This window comes from Aspergillus heteromorphus, assembly GCF_003184545.1.
Source record: "Aspergillus heteromorphus CBS 117.55 chromosome Unknown BO70scaffold_30, whole genome shotgun sequence".
Classification (NCBI taxonomy): Eukaryota; Fungi; Ascomycota; class Eurotiomycetes; order Eurotiales; family Aspergillaceae; genus Aspergillus; species Aspergillus heteromorphus.
Window position 1 is genome coordinate 281545 of NW_020290435.1, and position 23036 is coordinate 304580.

General features: G+C 55.2%; 7 protein-coding genes across 7 annotated transcripts; 4 read left to right on the top strand and 3 right to left on the bottom strand.

Annotated features, from left to right (window-relative positions):
* Nucleotides 1–8: 8 nt before the first annotated feature.
* BO70DRAFT_399723 (4'-phosphopantetheinyl transferase family protein) lies at nucleotides 9–1094 on the top strand (the record flags this gene model as incomplete). Its single annotated transcript, XM_025546880.1, has 1 exon — nucleotides 9–1094. One exon carries the CDS (start codon nucleotides 9–11, stop codon nucleotides 1092–1094), a length of 1086 nt encoding a protein of 361 aa, XP_025395965.1.
* A 642-nt stretch (nucleotides 1095–1736) lies between these two features.
* BO70DRAFT_139078 (1-acylglycerol-3-phosphate O-acyltransferase SLC1) lies at nucleotides 1737–3120 on the bottom strand. Its single transcript, XM_025538116.1, has 3 exons — nucleotides 2909–3120; nucleotides 2077–2845; nucleotides 1737–2018 (listed from the first exon to the last, which is right to left on the bottom strand). The coding sequence occupies exons 2-3, from the start codon at nucleotides 2786–2788 to the stop codon at nucleotides 1852–1854; spliced, it is 879 nt and encodes a 292-aa protein (XP_025395966.1). The 5' UTR covers nucleotides 2789–2845; nucleotides 2909–3120; the 3' UTR covers nucleotides 1737–1851.
* A 490-nt stretch (nucleotides 3121–3610) lies between these two features.
* Nucleotides 3611–6435, bottom strand: BO70DRAFT_139111 (anaphase promoting complex subunit bimA). Its single transcript, XM_025538117.1, has 4 exons — nucleotides 5941–6435; nucleotides 5660–5833; nucleotides 3755–5610; nucleotides 3611–3699 (listed from the first exon to the last, which is right to left on the bottom strand). Exons 1-4 carry the CDS (start codon nucleotides 6275–6277, stop codon nucleotides 3628–3630), a joined length of 2439 nt encoding a protein of 812 aa, XP_025395967.1. The 5' UTR covers nucleotides 6278–6435; the 3' UTR covers nucleotides 3611–3627.
* A 699-nt stretch (nucleotides 6436–7134) lies between these two features.
* Nucleotides 7135–7784, top strand: BO70DRAFT_382276 (SND2/TMEM208 family protein; the record flags this gene model as incomplete). Its single annotated transcript, XM_025545527.1, has 2 exons — nucleotides 7135–7206; nucleotides 7269–7784. The coding sequence occupies exons 1-2, from the start codon at nucleotides 7198–7200 to the stop codon at nucleotides 7782–7784; spliced, it is 525 nt and encodes a 174-aa protein (XP_025395968.1). The 5' UTR covers nucleotides 7135–7197.
* Nucleotides 7785–8283: 499 nt separating this feature from the next.
* BO70DRAFT_373857 (uncharacterized protein) lies at nucleotides 8284–10909 on the bottom strand (the record flags this gene model as incomplete). Its single annotated transcript, XM_025544940.1, has 3 exons — nucleotides 8284–9949; nucleotides 10003–10719; nucleotides 10788–10909. 3 exons carry the CDS (start codon nucleotides 10907–10909, stop codon nucleotides 8284–8286), a joined length of 2505 nt encoding a protein of 834 aa, XP_025395969.1.
* Nucleotides 10910–11648: 739 nt separating this feature from the next.
* BO70DRAFT_343532 (E3 ubiquitin-protein ligase SSM4) lies at nucleotides 11649–17101 on the top strand. The gene is made up of 2 exons (XM_025541422.1): nucleotides 11649–15192; nucleotides 15246–17101. The coding sequence occupies exons 1-2, from the start codon at nucleotides 11904–11906 to the stop codon at nucleotides 16805–16807; spliced, it is 4851 nt and encodes a 1616-aa protein (XP_025395970.1). The 5' UTR covers nucleotides 11649–11903; the 3' UTR covers nucleotides 16808–17101.
* Nucleotides 17102–17635: 534 nt separating this feature from the next.
* Nucleotides 17636–22212, top strand: BO70DRAFT_321853 (uncharacterized protein). Its single transcript, XM_025540533.1, has 2 exons — nucleotides 17636–21234; nucleotides 21321–22212. Exons 1-2 carry the CDS (start codon nucleotides 17898–17900, stop codon nucleotides 21734–21736), a joined length of 3753 nt encoding a protein of 1250 aa, XP_025395971.1. The 5' UTR covers nucleotides 17636–17897; the 3' UTR covers nucleotides 21737–22212.
* Nucleotides 22213–23036: the final 824 nt, after the last annotated feature.

A 23036-nucleotide genomic window follows, 5' to 3' on the forward strand; every position in this document is an offset into this window, starting at 1 on the left:
CAATCACAATGACAATGACAAAGCCAACAACCTCCCCCCAAGACCCCCCTCCAAAACCCACGGTAGCCCGGTGGTACATCGACACGCGGCGCCTCACAGCCACGACGACCAGCCTCCCGCTGCTCGAAACGCTCCAACCGACCGAGCGCGACGCCGTCCAGAAATTCTACCACCTGAAAGACAAGCACATGTCGCTGGCCTCCAACCTGCTCAAATACCTCTACATCCACCGCGCGGGCCGCATCCCCTGGGCGCAAATCCACCTCAGCCGCACCCCGGCCCCGCACAAACGGCCCTGCTTCATCCCCTCCCCGCAGCTGCTGGAATCGCATCCCGAGCCCATCCCACCGATTGAGTTCAACGTCAGTCACCAGAACTCGCTCGTCGTGTTGGCGGGGACTACCACGTCCCCAACATCAACACCAACACCAACACCACCACCATCATCATCATCATTGTTGTCACACTCTCCCAACCCAACCCTCCCAACCTCAACCTCCCCCTCACCCCCCACCCCAATCCTAACGACCCCCCAACTCGGCATCGACATAACCTGCACCAACGAACGCCACGGCACGCGGGGCCCCGAACCACGCACCCGCACGTCCTTCGAATCGTACATCTCCATCTTCACGGAAGTGTTCTCGGCGACGGAGCTGCACGAAATCTCTTCGCTGACACACCCGACGCGGAAATGGGCGCTGACGTCCGCCGCCGGCGTCGAATACAGCTACCGGGTGTTCTTCACGTACTGGGCGCTCAAGGAAGCGTATATCAAGATGACGGGGGAGGCGCTGCTGGCCCCGTGGCTGCGCGAGCTGGAGTTCTCGGATGTGGTGGCCCCGGATGTCGGGGAGGGGCCGTATCGCGGGACGAGGGTGTGGTTGAGGGGGACGGAGGTGGAGGGCGTGAGGGTGGAGGTGGTGGCATTTGAGGGGGATTATCTGGTGGCGACGGCGGCGAGGGGCGGGGGCGTGGGGGAGCAGGCTGTGGATGGGGAGGGGGATGTGTGGGAGGAGTTGGTGAGGGTGGATTTGGAGAGCGATGTTAGGCCTTGTACTGCTGGGACTTGTCGGTGTTTGGTCTCGGGGTAGGGCTTTGTATATTGTATATGGGAAGGGGTGTGGTGGGTACGTAGTAGCGTCGGTTGGAGGTTTTATATATAGTAAACTCCATAATGGCAGTGGGTATATTCATAGATGGATGGATACTAGATATGATGGTTGGTATTCCACAAGGCTCAATCAAGAATAGTAAGTAGTATGTCTAGGAAAGCAGGGGTAAGTTATGCTTCTATATACACTCTAGCAATGAAATGGTCCCGCATAGTAGTGAGTCCGGACGCGGACGCCAGGAAATCTCATCTCGGTCTGGGTCGGGCGTTCTTTCCCACCCGTCCATACTTCCAGCCAGCCGCCATTCAGTCATACCTCGGCTCGGCAGCCCCCTCCCCTTCGCGACCTGGGATGTATTCCGCTCTCATCTCCCACAAAGAAACACAACTCAAGAAAGCGAGAACAAGAAAGGATACACCCCCACCGGCATGAGACCAACCCAGACCCTCAGACGAACAATGCCAAGTAGCACGGGTAGACAGGTACGTATATCAATACGTACCTAGCCACCCCGTGCGCATCCCATCACCGCCCTGCATCAAGCCGTGACTTCGTGTAATCGTAGCGATAGCGAACGAGGAAAGAATAAGATGAAGAAGAAGAAGATGCAATCAAGTTTAGTAGCAAAGGGGGTAGTAAATGGGTCAAAATCTACAATTGTGCACTGCACCGCTTTTCTCATTTTTCCTTTTTTTTTTTTTGTGTGTGTAATCTTCTCCCCTTTTCGTACAGGTGGTCACAGCTCAACGGAGGTGGAGGATCCGTTCGTCGCGGCGGAGTCGATCTCCTTTTCGTCCTTCTCGGACATCTCAAGGAGGGTCTTGAGCATGGACTCGCGCGTGGACGTGGTGAGGGCGTCGACGTCGGCGGGGGTGAGGCCCTTGGTACTGATTGGGGGGAGGACTGGATGGATGCGTTAGCTGGAGGACGCAGTCGATTGGAAGTAGTTCTGGAAGCATACCCTTGATCTTGATCGTGCCGGCCTCGAACCGCATGTCCCTCGGGGACAGGATATGCGAGTAGTTCTCGGTGACCACCGGCACGATCGGCACGCCGGCCTTGACGGCGAGGTGGAAGGCGCCCTTCTTGAACGGCAGCAGCTCGGGGCTATCAGAGTAGCTCCTGGTGCCTTCGGCGAAGATGAAGACGCTTTGGCGGTGCTCCTGCATCTCCTTGGCGGCGCTGTCGAAGGCCTTGACGGCGGTTTCGCGGTTGGCGCGGTCGATGAAGACGGTGCGGGAGAGGGCCATGAACCAGCCGAGGAAGGGGATGTGGCGGAGGGACTTCTTGGCGGTGACACTGCAGTAGGGGGGGAAGATGTGGCCGAGCATGAGCACGTCGAGTTCGGACTGGTGGTTTCCGATGAAGACGGCGGGACGGGTGGTCAGGTGCTCGGTGCCTTCAATGATGTTGAAGCGCACGCCGGTGGTGTATCGCATGACCCATTTGAAGCTGCGCGCGGTGGCCCACTGCGAGATGCGGCCGTAGCCGACGAGGCGGAGGACGATGGAGGCGATCACGCCGTATGTCGCGCAGAGGAGGAGGGAGCCGTAGGAGGCCAGACACCGCGCGACAAAGGCCGCGCGGGGCACTTTCTGGCCGATGGCGAACAGGGACAGAGTCACGACCACGAAGGAGCTGACGCCCGAGGCGACGTAGGAGAAGAGCGACATGGTGGCGGTGGAGACGGCGGAGACGGAGAGATGTCTAGGGGGAACTCTGCTGCGGATCTGCGCGGTGGATGATGGGTTAGTACGAGGCTTTATAGACTGAGGGCGGGGGAGTGAACGAACCTCTGGGGAAGGACGGCTGGGGATGATGAGGTCAGGCGAGCGGGTGGTGGGAATGGAGCATGACCCAGCAGCAGGGGCGGGACGGAGAAGGGGGGATGAGATAGGGAGGGAGGGATGGGAGAGAGGAAGAGGGAGCAAGGGAAGAAGGGGGTGGGGAGAGAGAGAGAGAGAGAGAGAGAGGGAAAAGAGGATGGAGGAGGACAACCAGGGAACAGAACCGGGAGATCGTCAATCCATCGAGGCCGAAGAGGGCGAAGGCGAGGATCTCAACCCGTCCACTCACCGCCTTTGCCTCTGCCTCTACTACTACTACTACTACTACTACTACGACTATGGAGGCGTGAAAGTATGGACATACTGATAACAATGCATAAGAATACGTCCATTATGCAGTGACCGGACGACCGACACAATAAGAGAATATGTTCAGGTCCCGTCGTCCGGCCTCGTCACCTCCACGCTAAGATACAGACAGAGAATCCAGAGCCTCGACCCGTCGCGAGTACCTCATGCACGAACAAATGCCCTCTAACCAACCCACCGGCCAACGCCCTCGTAATGCTGATGCTTGCGCGAATTCGATCCAGGAAAAACGCCGCCCCGTGCCAATGGTGAACCCAGGGGACCCGGGGAATGGTCCAAGAGAAGTAGACCAAGGAATGTGGGGGAATGTCGAAGAATACTAAGAACAGGGGAGAGAGAGAGAAAGAGAGAAACTATCATGCCATGTCTTCGTCATCCTCCTCGTCGTCATCCAGAGACTCCATGGCGTCCTTGATGTATTGGGCCGCCTGCAGAGACCAGTCAGGATCCAGTATCATTCATGACAGAAGGGGAGCGCCTTACCTTGGGATCCAGATTCAACGCAGTCGTAAAGTGCTTGATGGCATTGGCCTTTTCATGCAGCATTTTGTACAGCTTGCCCAAGAGATAATGCACATTGGCCTCGTCCGGTGCCATATCCTTGAGCACCTTCAGCTCCGCCAGGGCTTGCTTGAGTTCCGAGAGCTTCATCAACACCCGCGCCTTGCGGAACCGAGCCAGAACGGAATGAGGAGCCAGCCGGCATGCATTGCTATACTGCGTCAGGGCCCCTCGGGGGTTGTTCATTTTCTCCAAGACAAGCCCAATGCAGCAGATGAGCACCGCGTTCGTCGGGTTGATGTTGGCGGCAGCGCGGAAATGGGACTCGGCAAAGTCGAGCTTGCCCATCTTGTCATATACAGTACCCAATCCGTACCAGGCATTGTAATGGCGAGCGTCGGCCCCAATACCGCGCCGGTACGCGTCGAGCGCCTTGTCGTACTCTTCGTTCGCCACGTACTCGTGTCCCTGTAGCGTGAATCCGTAGGCAAACTGCGGATCCAACTGCGTCGCTCGCTTGAAGCACTTCAGGGCTTGGTCGTGGTCTCGTTGATGGGAAAAAGAGTTGCCAACCGCACACCATGCCTGAGGGGACAGACGGTCAATCTCCATCAGTTCGTGCGCCAGGTATGCCAACTCGACGTCATTCTTCAGATGCCACAGTACTGTCGAGTAGATCTCCATATCGTCCAGCCGTGACGGAGCCATCGACTTGACTCGCACAAAGTACTTTTCAGCCTCGGAATACATTGCTTGTTCATAGTACGCCCGTCCAATTTGCGCAAGAACCCAGGGGGTCTCCCGCTGGCCCTGAGATAAGCCGTTGAGGGTTTGAATGGCTTCAGTGCACCGATACCGCGTCAATGCCCAGTATCCACAAGCCAGTTTGGAAAATAGCTCCAGCAACCAATTCAGGGATTCTACGCATTTTGACCTTTCAAGTGAAGCCCCCCTCGAGGAGGAATGATGGGTTCCGTTCAGCCCCGATGTCCCTGACCGATGTTCCTTGCTCTCACTGTCGTGCACATCACCGATATGTTTTCGATTTCCGCTTACAACACGCCCAACCTGGGTGGTGGTGGTTGTAGTACGACCCTTCGTGCCGGTGGCCCTCACCTTTTTAAGTTCCCTGCCGTCCTTCGCGCCTAGCGCCGTACTGGAAAGCTTGCTGGTCGTCGGCTTAATTTGGTTGAAAAGCCGGACGCTGCGCCGCTGCGGTGCGCCAGGTTCCGAGGTAGGCGGTGCTGGATGAGCCACTTGGCCCGAAACTGTTCGTTTGCGATCCCCTACCCGATGCCCATGCATAACATCTTTCTCGTGTGACGCAGCCTGTCCATCCAGGTCGGCCCTGGTTCTTGTTCGGGGTCGAATGCCCGTGGGCTTCATTTTCGGTGGGGGGTCCACGGCATGGTCGGCGCTGATTGCTTGTATCGTCCTGTTTTTCCGGGCAGGAGCCAATGGGGGGTCCCACGAGGGCTCTGTGGTACCTGCGTGGGCGGCACGGACGTCGTCGGACTCACTGCTCTGACCGCCGGGCGTTTCTGTGCCATCGCGAGCCGCAGGTACTGCTGGGGTACCAGTCGAGGCCACGCTCACCGTGCTTCCGTTGAGCTTCTCCCACAGAGCGGAGCTTCCGTGCGTAGGAGCTGACTCGGGTCTAGACGTTGCAGTAGTGAATGGATCAACACTCGAGTTCAGCTTCGCTTGCGACTGCAAGGGGGCTCCTGCATGTGCGGTCTTTTCTAAGGGGGAATCCAGATCTTCATGCGCCGAGGATAATACCAAGGCTTGTAGTTCGGGGCTCATTTTGAAGATGTTCGCGACGCGCATATTGACTCCTTCGGAAAATCAGTGATGGAACCAGTCTGGCCGGAAACCAGCACTTACCAGTCTCACATAGCGCTAAGTAGGCATCCCACATGAACGGATTCAGCTTGAGCGCATCGGCGTAGCATTCTATAGCCTTCTCGGGCTGGCTATGCGCATGCCACAATTTCCCTTGTAGACATAGCACGGCCGGCGCATCCGGTAGGTGTTGTCTTCGCGATTCGCTATGTTTGTCTGGAACAAAGAACAGAACATGTCAGCCCTGGCCGCACGGCGACACACAAACTTCCCGCCCACTGGGAGTACACGCGATCAGATAAAGAGCGCCGGGTAATGCTTACTGAAGTTGTTCCTTGAGGTCCAAAGCCCTTTGCTTCGTTCCAACGCCGTAATTCCGTCCAGGTATCTCCCTAAGTCCAAACACGCCTGGGCAAACACATATGCGCAGCCAAGGTGTGTTCCTCTCGACCCAAAGTTTTTGCTGTAGTCGTATGCCGCCTTGACTTGACCGTTCTGCAGATAACACAAGGCGAGGAGGTATGAGGCTTCGGACGTTCTGGGCTCGTACGCATGCAAACGGCCGGCTAGGAAGAGCGCATTCCGGACGAGATTATTATCCAGGTGGTAGTATATCAGCTGTCGGAGCTGGCCCGATATATGGGAGGTTGACGGCGACATGGTGAAGTGCGACGCCCATTCACAGAGGGACAAAGGCCGATAAGCAGTTCGGGGAGGAGGTCAGGATAGGAGATGGGCGGTGGTCGAGCCCAGTGACGAAAGGACGGATGGGATAGCTAGGTGGGGAGGGTTGATCGAGGAAGGGCCCCCTCAGTACTCGGGGAGGAGGCGGGTGATGAGTCGTCAGATTAGATGTAGTAGTAACACTCAGAAGTGAGGTCTGAGGGGTGGCGCGCGATGAAAGGCTGGGTCCACAACACAGCGTACAGCGTAGCGGTTCTTTCACAGCATGGGGATGGGTGAAAAAAAGGAACAGTCAAGAATTCACAACAGCCACAACCCCAAGAGGGCCCACAATACGTAGCGCGACTCCCTGCCTATCCACTTGGAGAAGGTCTTCACAGTTGTGATCTCCCCCGCGGTTGCTAGGGGGGGTTGGTGTGTTGAGGGGCGAATGCGAAGGCGTGTCAGAGGGAGTGAGGAGTGAGGAGTGAGGAGTGAGAAGTGAGAGTGGATGACGTCCGGAGGACTCGTGATGCCCTTGAGATCCAGGGAAGGGGTCAGAGGGACGCAAATTGCATGTCGCGATCGACAGAGGCCAGGCACAAGAGCAAAGAAGCAAAGCACGCGAAGAGGAAGCCAAGCTAGCAGAGGCCGGGGGCGATGGGGTGGAGTACGACCGGGGGCGTCACGACGCCTTTCCTGGACCATGCGATGTTTTGGGAGCAACTGTGGCTGGTGGAGGCGCGACCGCCGCGGCTCCCGTTGTGGTGGGCAACGCCATTCCCTCTTCTGTCATTCACTCTCCCAGTAGATCATATCATGCAGCCTCGATTTCTCCTCCCCCTCTAATCCGTGCCCCTCTCCTTCCTACCCCAGTCAGCGATCAGCAGTACCTTTCCTTTCTATCCTCCGTCACCATGGCTCAGGTCCGTCCTCCCCGTCCACCCAGCCAGCCCAAAAAAGACCTCACCACTAATTCCCTCCCAAGAAAGCAGCCAAAACCCTCGCCGCGCGCAATGCCTCCCTCCTGACCCGCACGCACATCATCAGCGGCAGTCTCCATGCGCTATTCCTGATTCTCCACTGGCTCTTCAACCGCCCGCGTTCATTGACCCCGTACCTGGTCCTCGCCTGCCCGACCCTCCTCATCGAATTCTACCTGGAACGACTCGGACGGCCGACCTTCCACCCCGTCGATGGCTCGCTCCGCGCCCCCGGTGAGGATCTGGGCGCTGCGGGATTGACGGAGTACATGTGGGATATCCTGTATTGGACCTGGGGCTGCATCGGTGCGGTGTGCGTTTTCGGTGACCGTGCCTGGTGGCTGTGGGTCGTCGTGCCCTTGTACTCGGTTTGGCTGGCGTACACGACCTTCACAGGGATGAAGAGCGGTCTTGCTGGGCTGGGAGGTGGTGGTGGTGAGCAGTCGGAGCAGGCGGCTGCGGAGAGCAAGAGGCAGAAGAAGATGGAGAAGAGGGGCGGACAGCGGATGCAGTATCGGTGAATCTGCTGGGCGATGAAGGGGGGGGGGGGGTTCACTGTGGTGGGATACCGGGGATGGGGATGTGGGAGCTTGTACCTCCTTTCATGAGGAGGGAGGGAGCTATGTATAGTGGGGGTGCAAATTTAAACCCCTTACGGTGATGACGAGGACGAAGGATTGATTGCCAACGTGTGAATTTGAGCAGAGAAAAGCAACGCTTCTAATACGAACAAGACCGACCCAAGCGACCCAAGAACGAATAATCGTGGTCGGCCGTTACAGGATGGGTCATCATACAAACAAAAGCATCCAGGTAAGAAACAAAACTGAACGGGCGGAGGCAGAGAAACCCCCAATAATTCACCAGGCGGTGTCGTGGCGTACAATCGTAGGAACTATATGGGGAATAATCGAGGTCATGATCGATCAGAGATAGCAATCAAGTCGCGAACAAGAAAATTGGGATATCAATCATAACAATTGCAAGCAAAAGTCAGCTTCAAAACCGACGGGTTTCGCATCACAGCTCGTCTCCGGCATTGTCCTCGACCGCATCGGTGGAATCACTCGGGTCGCTTTCCGCGGCCGCGGAGGCAATGCTGCTGGCAGTAGACGCTAGACTGGCGTATTCGGCCTGGAGACTATTTGTAATAGCCTCAGCTTCATTCTCGCTGTCTTCGGTAATTGGTGGCTGTTCCTCATCGTTCTCCATGGAGTCTTCAGCAATTGATGCATCAGCATCATCACGAGCATCATCGATTTCCTCGGTTTCCTCGGTCTCATGGGAGGCGATTGACGGTTCATCCTCGGGGATGGGGCTAGGCGCACTGGGAGTATCGGCATCGGACACCAGAGCGTCTTCGGTGGCATCATCGAGCGTTGAGGAAGATGTGGGAGCCGGTCGTGGTGTTCCATAAATTGAGTACAGTTGATTCATGATCTCTTCGGCATAAGCAGAGTCTTTGCCGACAAGGAGCTCAGAGATAAGATTTTTGATAGCCTCCTGCTCGGCCTGACTGGAGACTCGTGGCTCCTTCTCGGAGACTTCCTCGTCAGGAACATTAGCTGCGGCTGCCCCCCAGGTGGCCTTGTTCGGTGCCTGCTCATCCCACGTGAAGTCCGCAGATGAGTCAATTGGTGAGGCCTGTTCCTCGTCTGCTGCCATGGTTTCACTGTCGCCATCCAGGTCATGCCCTTCATTTTCGACAGCATTACCTGCAGTATCAGATGCAAAGGTTGTCTCGTTTTTGGAAACCTCAGTGTCCATCGTCTCATCTGCCGATGAGTCCTCATCCACACTTGTTTCACGGATAGGCTTGGGCAGGAGCGGGGGAGGCTCGGATCTTGTATCGAAGTTATCGCTCACCTCTCTGGCGGCGATTTTCCATCTTCCAACGTCCCTTAGGCGGGTGAGCTCCTTTGCGGCCGTTTCGGCAACGTCCATCCCGCGGGACAGCACCTCGTCCACGGCTGCTCTCGCTTCTTCTAGCTTTGCATGCTGCGTTCCGAAATCACGGAACCCGTCTTTCCAATCTTCAAACTGGGCCTTCAATGCGTGGTATCTCGCCCAATCCTTGTACGTGATACCATCCATCCAAGCCCAGCGCATCCCTACTTCTTGGAGTCCCAAGTCGCGGACACTATCGAGAACATCAAGGGTGGCGTTGACTGCCGCATAGATACGTCGCATTATATCCTCCTCAAAGGAATTGCGCCATTCCCGAAGGGAGTGAGCACGGTCTCTAATGGCTACTGCGGCTTCTTTGACGATTCTCGATAGTTCATCCTTCGCGGCCTCTTCGGCTTTAGGGGAATCTTCGGATGGCAAAGACTCCGCCAGGTTGTTGATATGTTGCTTGAGGCCTGCCACCTCGTTGTCCACAACCTCCTTCAAAGCGTTCGCAAGGCTTTCTCCCTGCTCCTTTGTTCCAGTGGCCATGAAGTTGTCGATAATCTGCTGCAGACGTTCCTCCAAGTCCTCAAGTCCCTTTTCGGCAGCAAAAGCAAACTTTTCTTCCCAAATCTGCAGATCATTTTCAATGCTTTCACGCGCCTTCGCGGCTTGTTCTGTAGGGGACAATGTCGGCTGCGGCGGTGGAGTTACCTCTGCAGTGGAAGACGAGGTAACGTCATGCGCCTCATTCGCCTTTGGGGAGGAAAGGAACGAAGATGTTTCCTCGGATAAGCTTATCATAGAGGGTTAGTACACGTGACCTGTTTTTCGAGCGGAGGGAACTACCTATCAACTTCTTCCACAACATTTCGCAGTCGCTTTTCCTCCCGGTAGCTAGCCAGTCTCTCACCAATCTTGACGAGCTGGGGCTCTACATTTTCCCAATAAAGCCCGGTGACCCTGGGCCATAGGGACCCATGGATGAAATAGACCGCAGAAGACCAGGAGTTTTGCGCGTAGGGGAGGACCGTGGTGGTCAGCATACCCTGACCGGATGTATATGTCTTTCCGATGAAAGGTCTGTACTTTGCGCCAAAGGGAAGAAGGTAGTCCCTATAAACCGACTTGAGCGCACCGTTGGCTTTTTGGAAGGGGGGCGACAAGGCTGCCTCTACACGCTGAACATGGGGCTCAACCTCCGATTGATACAGGCCGTTAGCCTTGTCCTTGGCAGCTTGCAGATGCGGGACCACTCGGAGCTCCCACTGCTGCTGGCCATAAGACTGTGCTCTGTCCAAAGCGGGTGCTCCATATTTCTCGTAGCCCAACTTGACCACGTGCGCACTGGGTGTGTACACCTTCTCATTGAGGATGAGGACGTAGGGACGCGCCGTCTCGACGTAAGGCGCGCCATAGGCATTGTAATAGGGGATAACATGAGGCTCGACATAGGAGCGCGCCACTAGGTACGGCTTGCAAACTCGGGGTGACGAGTCCGTCAAGTCGGAGAGTTGAGACGGACAGCGAAGGAACGGCGTAATGAGAGCGTACCAAATGCACAGCCTGTTGATTTGGTCGGGGGGGTCAGAACCGTCTGGATGAAAGAAGCTGGCAGGGAAAAGAAGACCTACCGCACGACCAAGCCAACCGTCCACCGAATGGTTCCTCTCGTCCTTGGCTTTGGTTTCTTGTCACTGGCTCCGACAGGCCGGTCGGCGGCCTCCGGAACGCTGCCATTATTGGGAACGGCCATGGTCAATCCTTCCCCTGTCGACGGGGGGTGGCAGAAAACTTTCTCGAGCTCTTGCTGGAGTTGCTCGTCCACCTCGGCCAACATGGTACTCCGTAGACAGTGAAACCGTAGAAAAAGGGCTTAGATCATCGCCTGCACATTCCGACCGGTGGAGCAGCGATAGCACCTGGCCAACTAACCTGGTTGGGGATGGAAGACCGAGCAACTTTTTTTCCCTTTGCGGAATCACAAGCTCTCCCTCGAAGGCGGACGCGACGAGAAGATTCCGTCCCCGTCTTGGCGGCGACGACTTTTAGATGGGCGGCGGTGGTATGAAAGGAAATACAGAGTAGTTAACAGATGATGATATCTAATCGATCATGGAGGGGTCCGTCCCATTCCCTATATTACTATTTAACCCCTCCGGATGCTATAAGCACTAAGTACAGATACCAAGTAGAAAGTAATCCTCTGCCGATCCCCAACAGCACCAGACTGGATATCAAGGCAGTTCAGCAGCTGTGAGGTCATCGCCCTGGCGCACTGCTTGTGGCGCACAGCCTGACAGGACGTGACGCCCCGACCGGCCGCCGGTCGCACGGATCCGCCACGCCTGAGTCGTACTGTACCGTACCGCTTGTCCACGTGATCAGATCGCCCTCCGCCCGGCCTAGCTGAGTCAGCGGCTCAGCGTTGGGGAAGTCGACCACCGCAGCTCCGGCTTGTCCCTTTGGCACTCTCCCTTCGGTCTGCATTACTCGCCACATTCTCCTGTCGGTCAACTTATGCTTAGACCCTGACGGCTCTCACTTTCCGCGCAGTGATATCCCGAAAGCGCTGGGGGAACGACTAATTCTGAGACCTCTGCGCCGTTTCCCCTCCTCCGTCTTCTGTATCCTCGCCCATACTTTGCCCGTTCCCGCATCCGTGAACGGCTCTACGGGCCTCCGAATATGATACCTGACTGCCGCTACTGAGGACGCGAACCTCGTCGACTCGACTGTTGTTGGCCAGAATGGAGGGCCCCCGGGACGATTCCCGCGACTATGCGGCTTCAACGTCCTTTCCGGATCTGATGAACGATCCAGTCTACCAAACAAACCACAAAGGAAAGGAGCGGGAGTTTGAAGAACCAGATACATGTCGGATATGTCGCGGAGAGGGCACGGAGGAGGAACACCTCTTCTATCCTTGCAAATGCAGCGGGAGCATCAAGTTCGTTCATCAGGCATGCCTGGTGGAGTGGCTGTCCCACTCACAGAAGAAACATTGCGAGCTCTGCAAAACGCCTTTCCGCTTTACAAAGCTATACGATCCCAATATGCCGCACAGTCTCCCAGCGCCCCTCTTCCTCAGGCAGCTTATAATCCATTGTTTCCGCACGGTCGTCACATGGCTACGGTTCATTCTCGTCGCATTTGTCTGGCTCGGCTGGCTGCCATGGTCTATGAGAGCAATTTGGAGGGCCCTTTTCTGGCTGGCTGATGGCCGATGGTCTGGCGCTGACTCCTCTCCGCAACAGGCCGCGGCACATTTGGCTCAGGTTGTAGCGAATGGTACTACTTCCATTGACAGCGCAGCTGCTGCAACCACATTGCCGGGGTCAACTGGATTGCCAACAGTTCAGTCACCGGTATCATCAATGTTCGGTTTCTCGGCCGGTGAACCGCTGCTCCTCACGGTGATCAAAAAGGCTTTTTCGGCCCTTTTCTTTCCTGCAATGTCTGGCACAAGCTCCTCAGGCGTGAAACCCTCAAACATGACAACTTCATACAAGCCGCGGCGCCCATCGTGGCTTTCCGACGTGGAATTCTTAAACTCTTTGACCCCGTCCCCCACAATCAACAACATCCTTATTGACACGTTGGAAGGCCAGTTGATCACCCTCCTGGTGGTTATCTCTTTTATTTTGATCTTTCTCATCCGGGAATGGGTTGTACAGCAACAGCCAATGGCCAATATCGCTGAAGGGGAGCGGGAAGCGGCGGTTCAATTGATTGCCAATAATCGCCCTGTTGAACACCCCCAGGAGCCGGAGATTCCCTTTCACATTCAACCTTTGAATCAGGCTATGAATGCGGCACGAGATGAGGGTGTATATGAGCACGTCGAAGACGTTTCCGGTCGCGCGAACGAGGCCCAGTTTGGTTCATCGGCCGAATCGGACCCATTTCGCCTAGACACGTCGTTTCGGGATGATGCGTCTGCCAATTATAGTGATTCGGACGCCCAAGGACCCAGTGGGCGGCCCTTTTCCCGGCTTTACAGTGAAAGTGACGATGAGCGGCCATCCCCTGCAGCCAACGATGATTGGCCTGGTGTGGACATATTTAAAGACCTCTGGAAACGAGGCCAAGGTGAACCTGAGCAGATCCTGCGAATCGTGCGAGAGGAAGGTCGCGAGGAGGAGCTGGGCTGGATTGTCAGTGCCATGACAAAACTCCAAGAGAATCAAGAACACATGCGGCCTTCTTGGACACGTGAGTCGACTCTCCGACAGACTCCTGGTTCCGACCTTCCTGCCAATGACAGTGAGCCAGAAATTGACACAAACTCTACTCAACCACCTGTAACGGAGCCCTCATCGTCAGCAACAATTCGCCAGCCTTGGGATATCGCCACTGTGCCCCAATCTCTTGGAGCTGAAACGCACACTGATATACCACGACGTGACTCTGCCCCAGATAGTCTGCAGCCCTTCTTCCGCACTCTGGATGATCGCCAAGTGCCATCTAATGCCACCCCATCAGTCAACGAGGAGGTGTCTCCCGCCGACGATAGGGCTCAGCCAGATCACAGCCTCAGTGCATCTGCTCCCCCCAATGTCGATCCGTCAAACGCTGAAGAGCCTTCGGACAATGGCATATCCGCCACGGCACTAAATGACCAAGCGGCTGCAAATCCTCCGAAGAACTTTGTTGCCAGATTGTTCGATTGGTTCTGGGCTGATATAACTCCTAATGATCAGGGTCAAGATCGCCCCCATGATGACGACGAGCATCTGGTCGAGGACCCTGCATTGGAAGCCCCGTTTGTGCCGGTACAGAACAATAGGCGCCTTGAAGACGATGGTGCAGAAGATAACCAAGCAATCGCCGCGGACTTTGGGCTCGATGCGAACGATGCCGAGGCCGTAGAGGAAGGGGATGACCTGGAAGGCATTCTTGAACTCATCGGCATGCAGGGCCCAATCTTTGGTCTTTTGCAGAATGGCGTCTTCAGTGCACTCTTGATCTCGTTCACAGTGGCGGTTGGGATTTGGCTTCCTTATCTGTGGGGCAAGATAGCACTGGTACTACTAGCGAATCCGGTACAACTTGTCGTCGGCGTGCCAATGACTGCTGTATCTGTTTTCGCGGACGTCACATTGGACACACTCATCGGTAGCTTGGGCTATCTCATGTATTGGGTCAGTCTCATCTTCAAAGTGGTGTTAAGTCCGTTCGGTGCCTTTGCGCCATTGGGAGACTGGGTCCCGCAGACAAAGTCTGTAACCAGCGCTTCTCTGTCCCTTATCGATGCCAGCAGTAGCAGGCTGAGGAATGCTCTCCAGGCTTTCTTCGTCTTTCACGAATCGGATGTCCCCATGTTCTCGGTTCTCTCCCACCAAGCCCTCAAAACCCATCAAGAGCGCATCGCAACCTTAACTCAGTCTGTCTACACGGTGGGCAAGTTTATCTTGCATGACTTTCCACTCCGGATCATGTCCCATGGCATCGCAGGGACTTTGTTGACCAATAATGGAACGGTCGACATCACCAAAATACTAGTCCAGGCTCGCGACCAAGTTTACGGTTTAATCAACCAACTACTCTACTCCTCAAAGGGCTCGGATTGGATCATCACGAGCGTCAGAGGTGAGACCGCTGAAGGCGTCATCGTCGGTTATGACCTAGCCGTGTGGGACACCAAAGATCGTATCATTGCTATCCTGATGGGTTATGTGCTTGTATCGGCCCTCGGGATTCTCTACCTGCGCTTTACGAACCTGCTTTCCGGCGGAGAGCGTGGCCAGAGGGTTGAAGGTGTCGTCGCCGACATTCTTCACCAAGCAGGAGGAGTGATGAAAGTGATTCTCATCATCGGGATCGAAATGATAGTGTTCCCCCTCTACTGTGGTTCATTACTTGATGTTGCCCTGTTGCCCCTTTTTGAGAATGCCACGATTGCGTCTCGGCTAGAATTCACCTCCTCATCACCCCTCACTTCACTTTTCGTACATTGGTTCATCGGCACCTGCTACATGTTCCATTTCGCCCTTTTTGTCTCTATGTGCAGGAAGATCATGAGGAGCGGCGTTCTCTGTAAGTCTAACTTTGCGTATATTTCGGTGGCTTGTGCTAACATTTATAACCAGACTTCATTCGCGATCCGGATGATCCAACATTCCATCCTGTCCGTGACGTCCTAGAGCGCAACATCACGACACAACTGCGCAAGATTGCATTCAGTGCTCTTGTGTATGGCGCCCTCGTTATCGTCTGTCTTGGGGGTGTTGTCTGGGGCTTGTACTACGCGTTAGACGATGTGCTTCCTGTCCACTGGTCTGCTACTATCCCTGTGCTTGAGTTCCCCGTCGATTTATTATTCTACAACTTCGTTATGCCGCTGGCAATTCGGTCAATCAAACCATCCGACGGTTTGCACAATCTCTATGACTGGTGGTTCCACAAAGGAGCTCGATTCTTGCGCTTATCGGACTTCTTCTTTGGGGAGAGGCAGCGTGATGAAGAAGGCTACCATCACTGGCGAGCCTGGTGGGACATCCTGTCAGCGGCCAAAGGCGACCCAGAATACCCCGTCATCGATGAGCAACAGCAAGGCGATGCAAATGAGGAGGATTCCAAAACCTACTTTGTACGAGATGGGCGGTTTGTTCGGGCTCCTGCTTCGGACCAGGTCCGCATTCCCAAGGGCAGCCGAGTGTTCCTAGAGGTGACCGCGGCCAACAAGCGAGTTGATGGGGCTCTGGACCTAGACCAGGGCCTCCATGGCCGAGCCAATGACATGTTCAGAAAGGTCTACATTCCGCCATACTTCCGGGCCCGCATTGCGGCCTTCATCCTGTTGATATGGTTGTTTGCTGCTGCCAGCGGCGTAGGCATCACCGTTGTTCCTCTGATCATTGGCCGGAAGATGATGCTATCAGCCTTTCCCCAGCGGCCACTGAACGACGTATATGCCTTCTCCATGGGCATGTGTGTCGTCGGCACGGCTGCCTGCATTGTGATCTACTGCCGTGCTTTCTTCGCCGCGGTGAAAGACCGACTGAGCCCATACCTACAGTCGCCTCGACAGGCATGTGTCGGGGTCATGAGCATTCTAGTTGATGCTGTCCAGCTCATCTATGTTCTCACATCCTTCTCCGTCCTTCTGCCGTCCTTGTTTGCTCTGATCGTGGAACTCTATATCCTGGTTCCAGTGCACACGTATGTCGGCGGACCCCAAGCACACGTCATCCACTTCATACAAGACTGGACCCTCGGGGTACTGTATGTCCAGATGGCCGTCAAGTTTGTATTGTGGAATTCCGGTTCTCGGCCAGCGGCCGCCCTCAACGCTATTTTCCGGGAGGGTTGGTTCAAGCCCAATGCAATGCTCACCACCCGGGCATTGCTACTACCGGTTACGTTGGTTGCCACGATTGCGGTGTTGGTGCCACTCTCGCTTGGGTTCACACTGAACTCGACGGTGTTCTACTCCACTCCCGACGTGCACGCCAAGGTATATCGCTATGCCTACCCGGCGACTTTGGTGATCAGCCTGATCGGCTGGATCATCTATCTGGTGCAGCGTCAGGTGGAGATCTGGAGAGTCAACATCCGGGATGATGTCTACCTGATCGGTGAACGACTGCACAACTTCCGCGAGAAACGGGCTCGAGATGTCGGTGTGCCTCCTCGAGTCATCACGGGATAGTGGACAGTCACCTGACGGAGGACGCGGGGTGGTCCACCGGTAGCAACCCGTGAAGGGCGCGTTTTAGCTTTTTGCTCTCTGTAAATCAGTTGCAGCCTCTGAAATAGACCTTTTAACTTTTTTGTTTCACTTGACCCGACGTGACACGGGGTATGCTGTGTTGTACTCGCTACACAGGGCGGCTGCCTGATGGCGGACTATAACTGTCATGGATGGCCGGAATCGACCGAGCAACAGGACCGTAGGACGGGGAGTAGAATACTGTAAATTGGCAGTAACAAGTAACCCTAATAGCGGGTCGTGTGGGCAGACTAGCCAGTGGATATGAAGATCTACGTGTATCTGGGAGGGTCCAATGTATGTATCAAGTTTGCAGGGCGTAAAAGTAGGCACCATCTTAACTCTCGATCAATCAGACTAGGCAGACATGCCAGAAAGTGCCTGCCTGGCCTGCGAGGGGAGAATTACCCGTCAATACGGCGGTCGAAAGACGGTTAATTACGCATCTGCAGGAAATTGGCGGCGGCACCCGCCCCGTGGTTAGTCATCCTGCAGGATACCCCTCGTGCACGTGCCGACGAGGGGAGCGCGGGCCAATCAGGACCCGCCGCGGTGGATCGTCGAAATGGCGGCTGCCTGCCGCCCACGGCGCCAAGCCCGAAGCGGCTAGTGGCGGTACGTTGCTTGCGAACTGTGGCTTGGCGCGGGTGAGGCTTTGCGGGCACTCGCCACTCCCTATTGGTTAGGCAACAGGATTCCCACCTGCACCTACTCTTATTCTTATTCTTAGCCCTTCGCGCTCACGGACGGGCGAAACACCGCCGTCAACACTAAACCACCTCACTACCATCGACCAACGTCCACCTCTTCCTCCCTCCCTCCCTTCTCCCTTCTCCCTTCCCGCACTAGAGGCTGCGATAACTCCTCCCCTGGCCAGACAATGTCTCGCCTCTGCTAGCCGCCCTCTTCGATCTCCGGATGCCCTGATCCCCCCCGATACCCCCCCGATACCCCCCGAATACCCGCTCGCTTACCCTCTCTTGTCTCTCTCTCTCTCTGTGTCTGATTCCTCCGGACTCTACGCGCCAAGATGTCCGTCCTCCGCCATCACGGGGGTGCCTACCTCCAACGGCGCCTCACCAAAATGTACACCGATACCAAGACCTCCTGCGAGAGCGTCACCACCGCCACCATCGCCGTCGATGATCCCGAATTGGTCACCCTGCATCGAAGCTTCAAGACCCAGCGGGACAGATTGCTCGCCTGGGGCCTGGACTGGAGCGACGCCAGTGCCGCCCAGCCGAATGATATCGATGAATCCTTGACCCAGGCCGGCTACAGCGATGTCGTCGAGAGTGTCATGTCCTCCATCCAAGTGCTGCTCAACGAGGCGGAAAGTATACAGCACGGCGGTGCCTCCGATCTGCCGCCGAAGGGCGGGAATCCAGATGCCCCCAAGGGCAGTCTCACTAACCTCCCCGTCAAGTCGCACTGGACCAGTGACGAGATCAGTCGGTCCAAGACCCTTCTAGCCGACCTGGAGGCCTGCATCGACACTCTTTACGACCTATCGCGCTCCCGCCGCAATATGAATGCCAGCATGACCGCTGGCGGGCAGCTGGCGCCTAAGGGCCGATCTCGGCCTGGCGCGGCCACAGACTACTCCATATTGGACTCGAAACCCTCCTTTGACCAGAACCAGTTCGATCTCGCACCATCGCCCACCCGCAATGTGGCCAACCAAGCTCGGCCAGAAAAGATGCCCTCGGGCAAGTTCTCGCTCACTTTGAAAACATATGTCATTGATCGCTCTGCACTGCAGCTCTCGGGCTCTTTGCAGGACAACGACCCGCCCCCGTATGAACAGGTCGCTGCTTCCACTAACTCCCGGGCCATTGGCCGCATGAGAACATCCGCGTCGCCTTTTCTCCACGGCACGAAAGATTCCACGGCCACTATCTTGGTCGAATACACCCCCATGATGCTCGAAGCGTCTGGGAACGCCCCGACCCCCGAGACGAAACGGCTTGACCACGTGCAGAAGGCGCTCGAGCAACTGGTTCAGAATGCGCGAGTCTCCCACCTGGGCCTTTTGAAATTCCTGGGCTATTATATCGACATGCCAAACTCTCGCTATGCTTTCGTGTATCAGATGCCTGTCGACTACTTCCCTTTCCTTCTTAACCCCTCCGACCTTTTGAACGGACTGAAGCCAAAGCCTCTGGTCTCTTTGTTCCAAGCTGGCGATGACTATCACATTCCTAATCTTGAGACTCGTTTCCGCTTGGCCTACGACCTTGTAATGGCCGTCTTGCAGCTCCGGAGTCAGAATCTTGTGCACGGAAATATCAACAGCAGCAACGTTCTTATCTTCCCCGGTTCAACGAACTCGAACAGCAACGAAGTCGGACTCACGGAGAACTTGCGCCGGCCATACTTGACGTCCTTTGCCCAGTTCTCTGGAAACGGACCGTCACCCGAGCCTCTGTCTTCCAGTATGTATCGTCACCCTGACGACAAGCGATCGATGGAAGATGATGCTGCCTGGGCTTATGACCTTTATTCACTTGGTCTGGTGCTACTCGAAATTGGGCTCTGGAATCCGATCAGTCGCATTTGGAAGATGAAGTACACCAACTCCATGTTCAAGCAAAGGATTGAGAATGTCTACCTGCAGAAACTGGGCCCCAAGTGCGGTAGTGCATATCTTCATGTGGTTCAGCTGTGCTTGGACGCCCCGAACTTTCATCTTTCAACCCAGCCATTCGACGACCTCAACCTTCGGGTACCGCAGTCTTTTCACTATCCAGTCCTCGACCTCTCGGCCCCGGACGGTATCTTCTCATTCTCGATGAACTTCCTCTACACGATGTCCAAGATCATCTGGTCCTGCTGCAGGATAGACATGTTCTCTGCCCCAGGTGCTGAGGAGCTGGACGATTGTCTCCCTCTTGCTCTCGTTCCCGGCCTGGAACCAGCTGCGATGAAAGAGCCGGTCAGTGAGTACAAGCCTGCGCCAAAACCTGTCAGATCATTCCCGGAGCCATTCGCCACAATCCCTACGCCCGAAATGAAATTACTGCGTGACAAGATAGGCGTGGACGACCGTCGCGTGCGAAAGCGGACTTGCAAGAAGCTTTCAAACGTGGAGATACCCCAGGACCATCTGAACAAGTGGAACTTTCAGATGCTCCCGCGTCTGAGAAAGCTCCTCCAGAAGATTCTGAAGGACTCGTCCGAATCGTGCAGTGTGACACTGATGATGACTGGTGACACTGTCGACGACGCCAAGACGACCGTCTGCGTTACCTGCGCAAGCGCGAAAAAGGTCAGGGCGGCTCTGAAAAAGTACTTCGTTCTCGACAGCGAGGAGTGGGATCTCCTCGTGCTTCGTGGGGATGTGCAGCGATCAAAAGTCCCACGAAAGAAACGCCGCCGGCCGGCAATGACTGAGGGCCAGGGTTCCGACGCACCCCCATTTGCCCAGCATGATCCGAACCCCTGTTACCAGCCACGGCCGCTATGCGGGGCTTCCATTGGCGCTTTTATGAACGAGGAGCATCTGCCCCCTGTGTCTTACGGTGGCGCTATCCTGGTAGATGGCATGCCGTATGGCATGACGGTGCACCATATGCTGGAATCGCCAAGTGATGAGGAGGATGCGGATGACAACGATACCGGTGGCCCTCTACGGTCTGCTGGGAACTGGCCTCGAGGGACAGCAGCGCCTCCTCAGAACCCAGACTACATGTATTCTTGGCGCGATGAAGGCCAGTCGGACCTTGCCTCGGACCCTGATCTCGAATTTGAGGTTTCGGAGGACGAAGACGCCGACGACGTCTCTCTATCGCCTAGCCTCGATGGAAATTTCGACGACTCGTATCTGTCTGAAGGCTACTCTTCCGATGAGGACGGAGGGAATGGAGATGATGATGCTGCGTCGATAGGCGACACTCCCGGCATTGACCCTGAGGACGAGCCCCCGTTGTTTGTGTGCCAGCCGGCTATTGATGACGTTGACGAGAACTTCTTCCCATGCCCGGAGGATCGCGACGACGAACACCTTGCCTCGCATTCCTTCGGGTACGTGCATGCATCGTCGGGCGTTAGGCGCTGGACGCGAAAGGGCCTTCTACACGAGATCGACTGGGCGTTGATCAAGATCAACGACGACCGCATCGATGTGCGCAACATCGTCTACGACAAGTCAGCCCTTAGCAGGCCAGACCCTTACCGGCAAAGACAGACCGAGACGATATTCCTCAACAACATTGCCCGACTCGAAGACCTGGGAGGGATCAAGGTCCACTGCTGTGGACGAACCAGCGGCCTGCAAACGGGGCAGATCTCGCGGGCGATGACTCTCGTCAAACTGCACGGCCGCCAAACCTTCTCGACCAGCTTCTGCGTCGAGGGGAACTTCGGAGGTAAGTGAGTGCTGACTCGTCTGCATTACATGCCTGTTCCATTCCATCCCAGAGCCCCCGCTGACCTTCTTCTCTCTGTCACATAGTCCCCGGCGACTCCGGAGCATGGGTCTTCGAAAAGTCCAGCGGCCGCGTGTGCGGCCACGTCCTGGCCTGGTCCGAGAAAACGCACACGGCCTACATCGCCCCCATGGAGATCCTTCTCGACGACATCGCCCGCACGCTCAACGCCTCCGTCGTCGCTCTGCCCGGCAGCCCGGATGAGTCCGCGCGCGCCTCCTACTCGATGCATCGTCCGGCTCCGTCCATGGATCCCCCCTACCAGAACACGAGATACCACACCCCGAGACCCCTGCGTGGTCACGTCCCCGTCGATATCAACCAACTTCGCATCGATGACCCCGTCCACTCCAGTCGCGGGTCCAGAGAGGTCTCGACTCCATACCGCGGGTTACCGCCTATTCTCACCCCGCCTAGAAGCCTGGAAAGACAACTTGCTTAGCCTTGCCCGTCACTTGACGAGACCAGGCGAGGCTGGTTTGCTTCACTCCACACCACACCACACAAGACAACCCACTACCTACTACCCATCCACCTCTCCACCTCTCCACCTCCCTACCTCCCCCCCTACCCACATTTTCATTACTATTACTATTCCCCCTCCCCATTGTCATTCCTTAATACTCCCTCTCTCGCTTTGACGTTTCCTATGATGATTTTCCACGAGTGGCTAAGACATAATACCCCCTTTTGTATCTGTTATTTTCTTTTTTTTTTCGGTGTTTGCCGTCTATCTATCTAGCTAGCTAGCTAGCTAGCTATCGGGTCTGATCACGGCAGGGCGGCTGGCGGTTGACTACTACTTACTTACTCACTTAGTCCTCATTCTTATTATATACCATACTCCATACCCGCATACAGATACACATATCCGTGTGTTTCCTCTGATCTATCTATCTATCTATCTATCTATCTACTATTTATCTATCCATCGATCTATAATCTATCTAAATCTGGAACTATGTAGGTACTGTGGTGGACATCACTTATCTTGGTTCAGCTATGCTGGTTTGATCTGAATGTGTGTATTACCTGTTAGTCAGGAAGTAAGTAAGTGGTGAGTGAGTGAGTAATTGGTGAGTAAGTAAGTAACAAAGTACCAACCAAACCACATACATACATACATACACAATCAACCACCACCACCACCACCACTACCTACCTACTATATTTCTACTTCACCAAGTAATGCACCCACATCTCCCAACACAAGCTCCTTACGTACCTGCTCTTTTCCTGCCACACCACACCACACCACACCACATCACACCAAGATATACTACCAACTAGGCAGCTAAATACTATATACTCCGTATTCGATATATGATATATGACAAGGTATGGAAGGTGTTGCGCTTATGCTTATAGGCATGCAGTCATATGATATGATATGAAAGACACATGCATGAAGTCTAATCGAACAAGTAGTTACTCTGGAAGATTACTTCCTTCCAGTCTGTTTATTGGATTATACCTACCTAACCTACCTACCTTACCTACCTTGTGCCTGTCTGCCATATACGTATTTGTTTGATTATAGTGTATGACACAGGTCAGGGGGGTATGAAACCAAAACAAGATATACCTACTAACAACAATGCGTGTTCTTTGCATGGGTGTTTTGGATGTCTTCAGGCTGGGTATGTAAGGTATGTATTATTTTGGTGTAATACAATACATGCCTAGCCGGGGGGTTGGACATGCTGGATGAATCTGGACTAAGTCATCACTCAAATCTCACT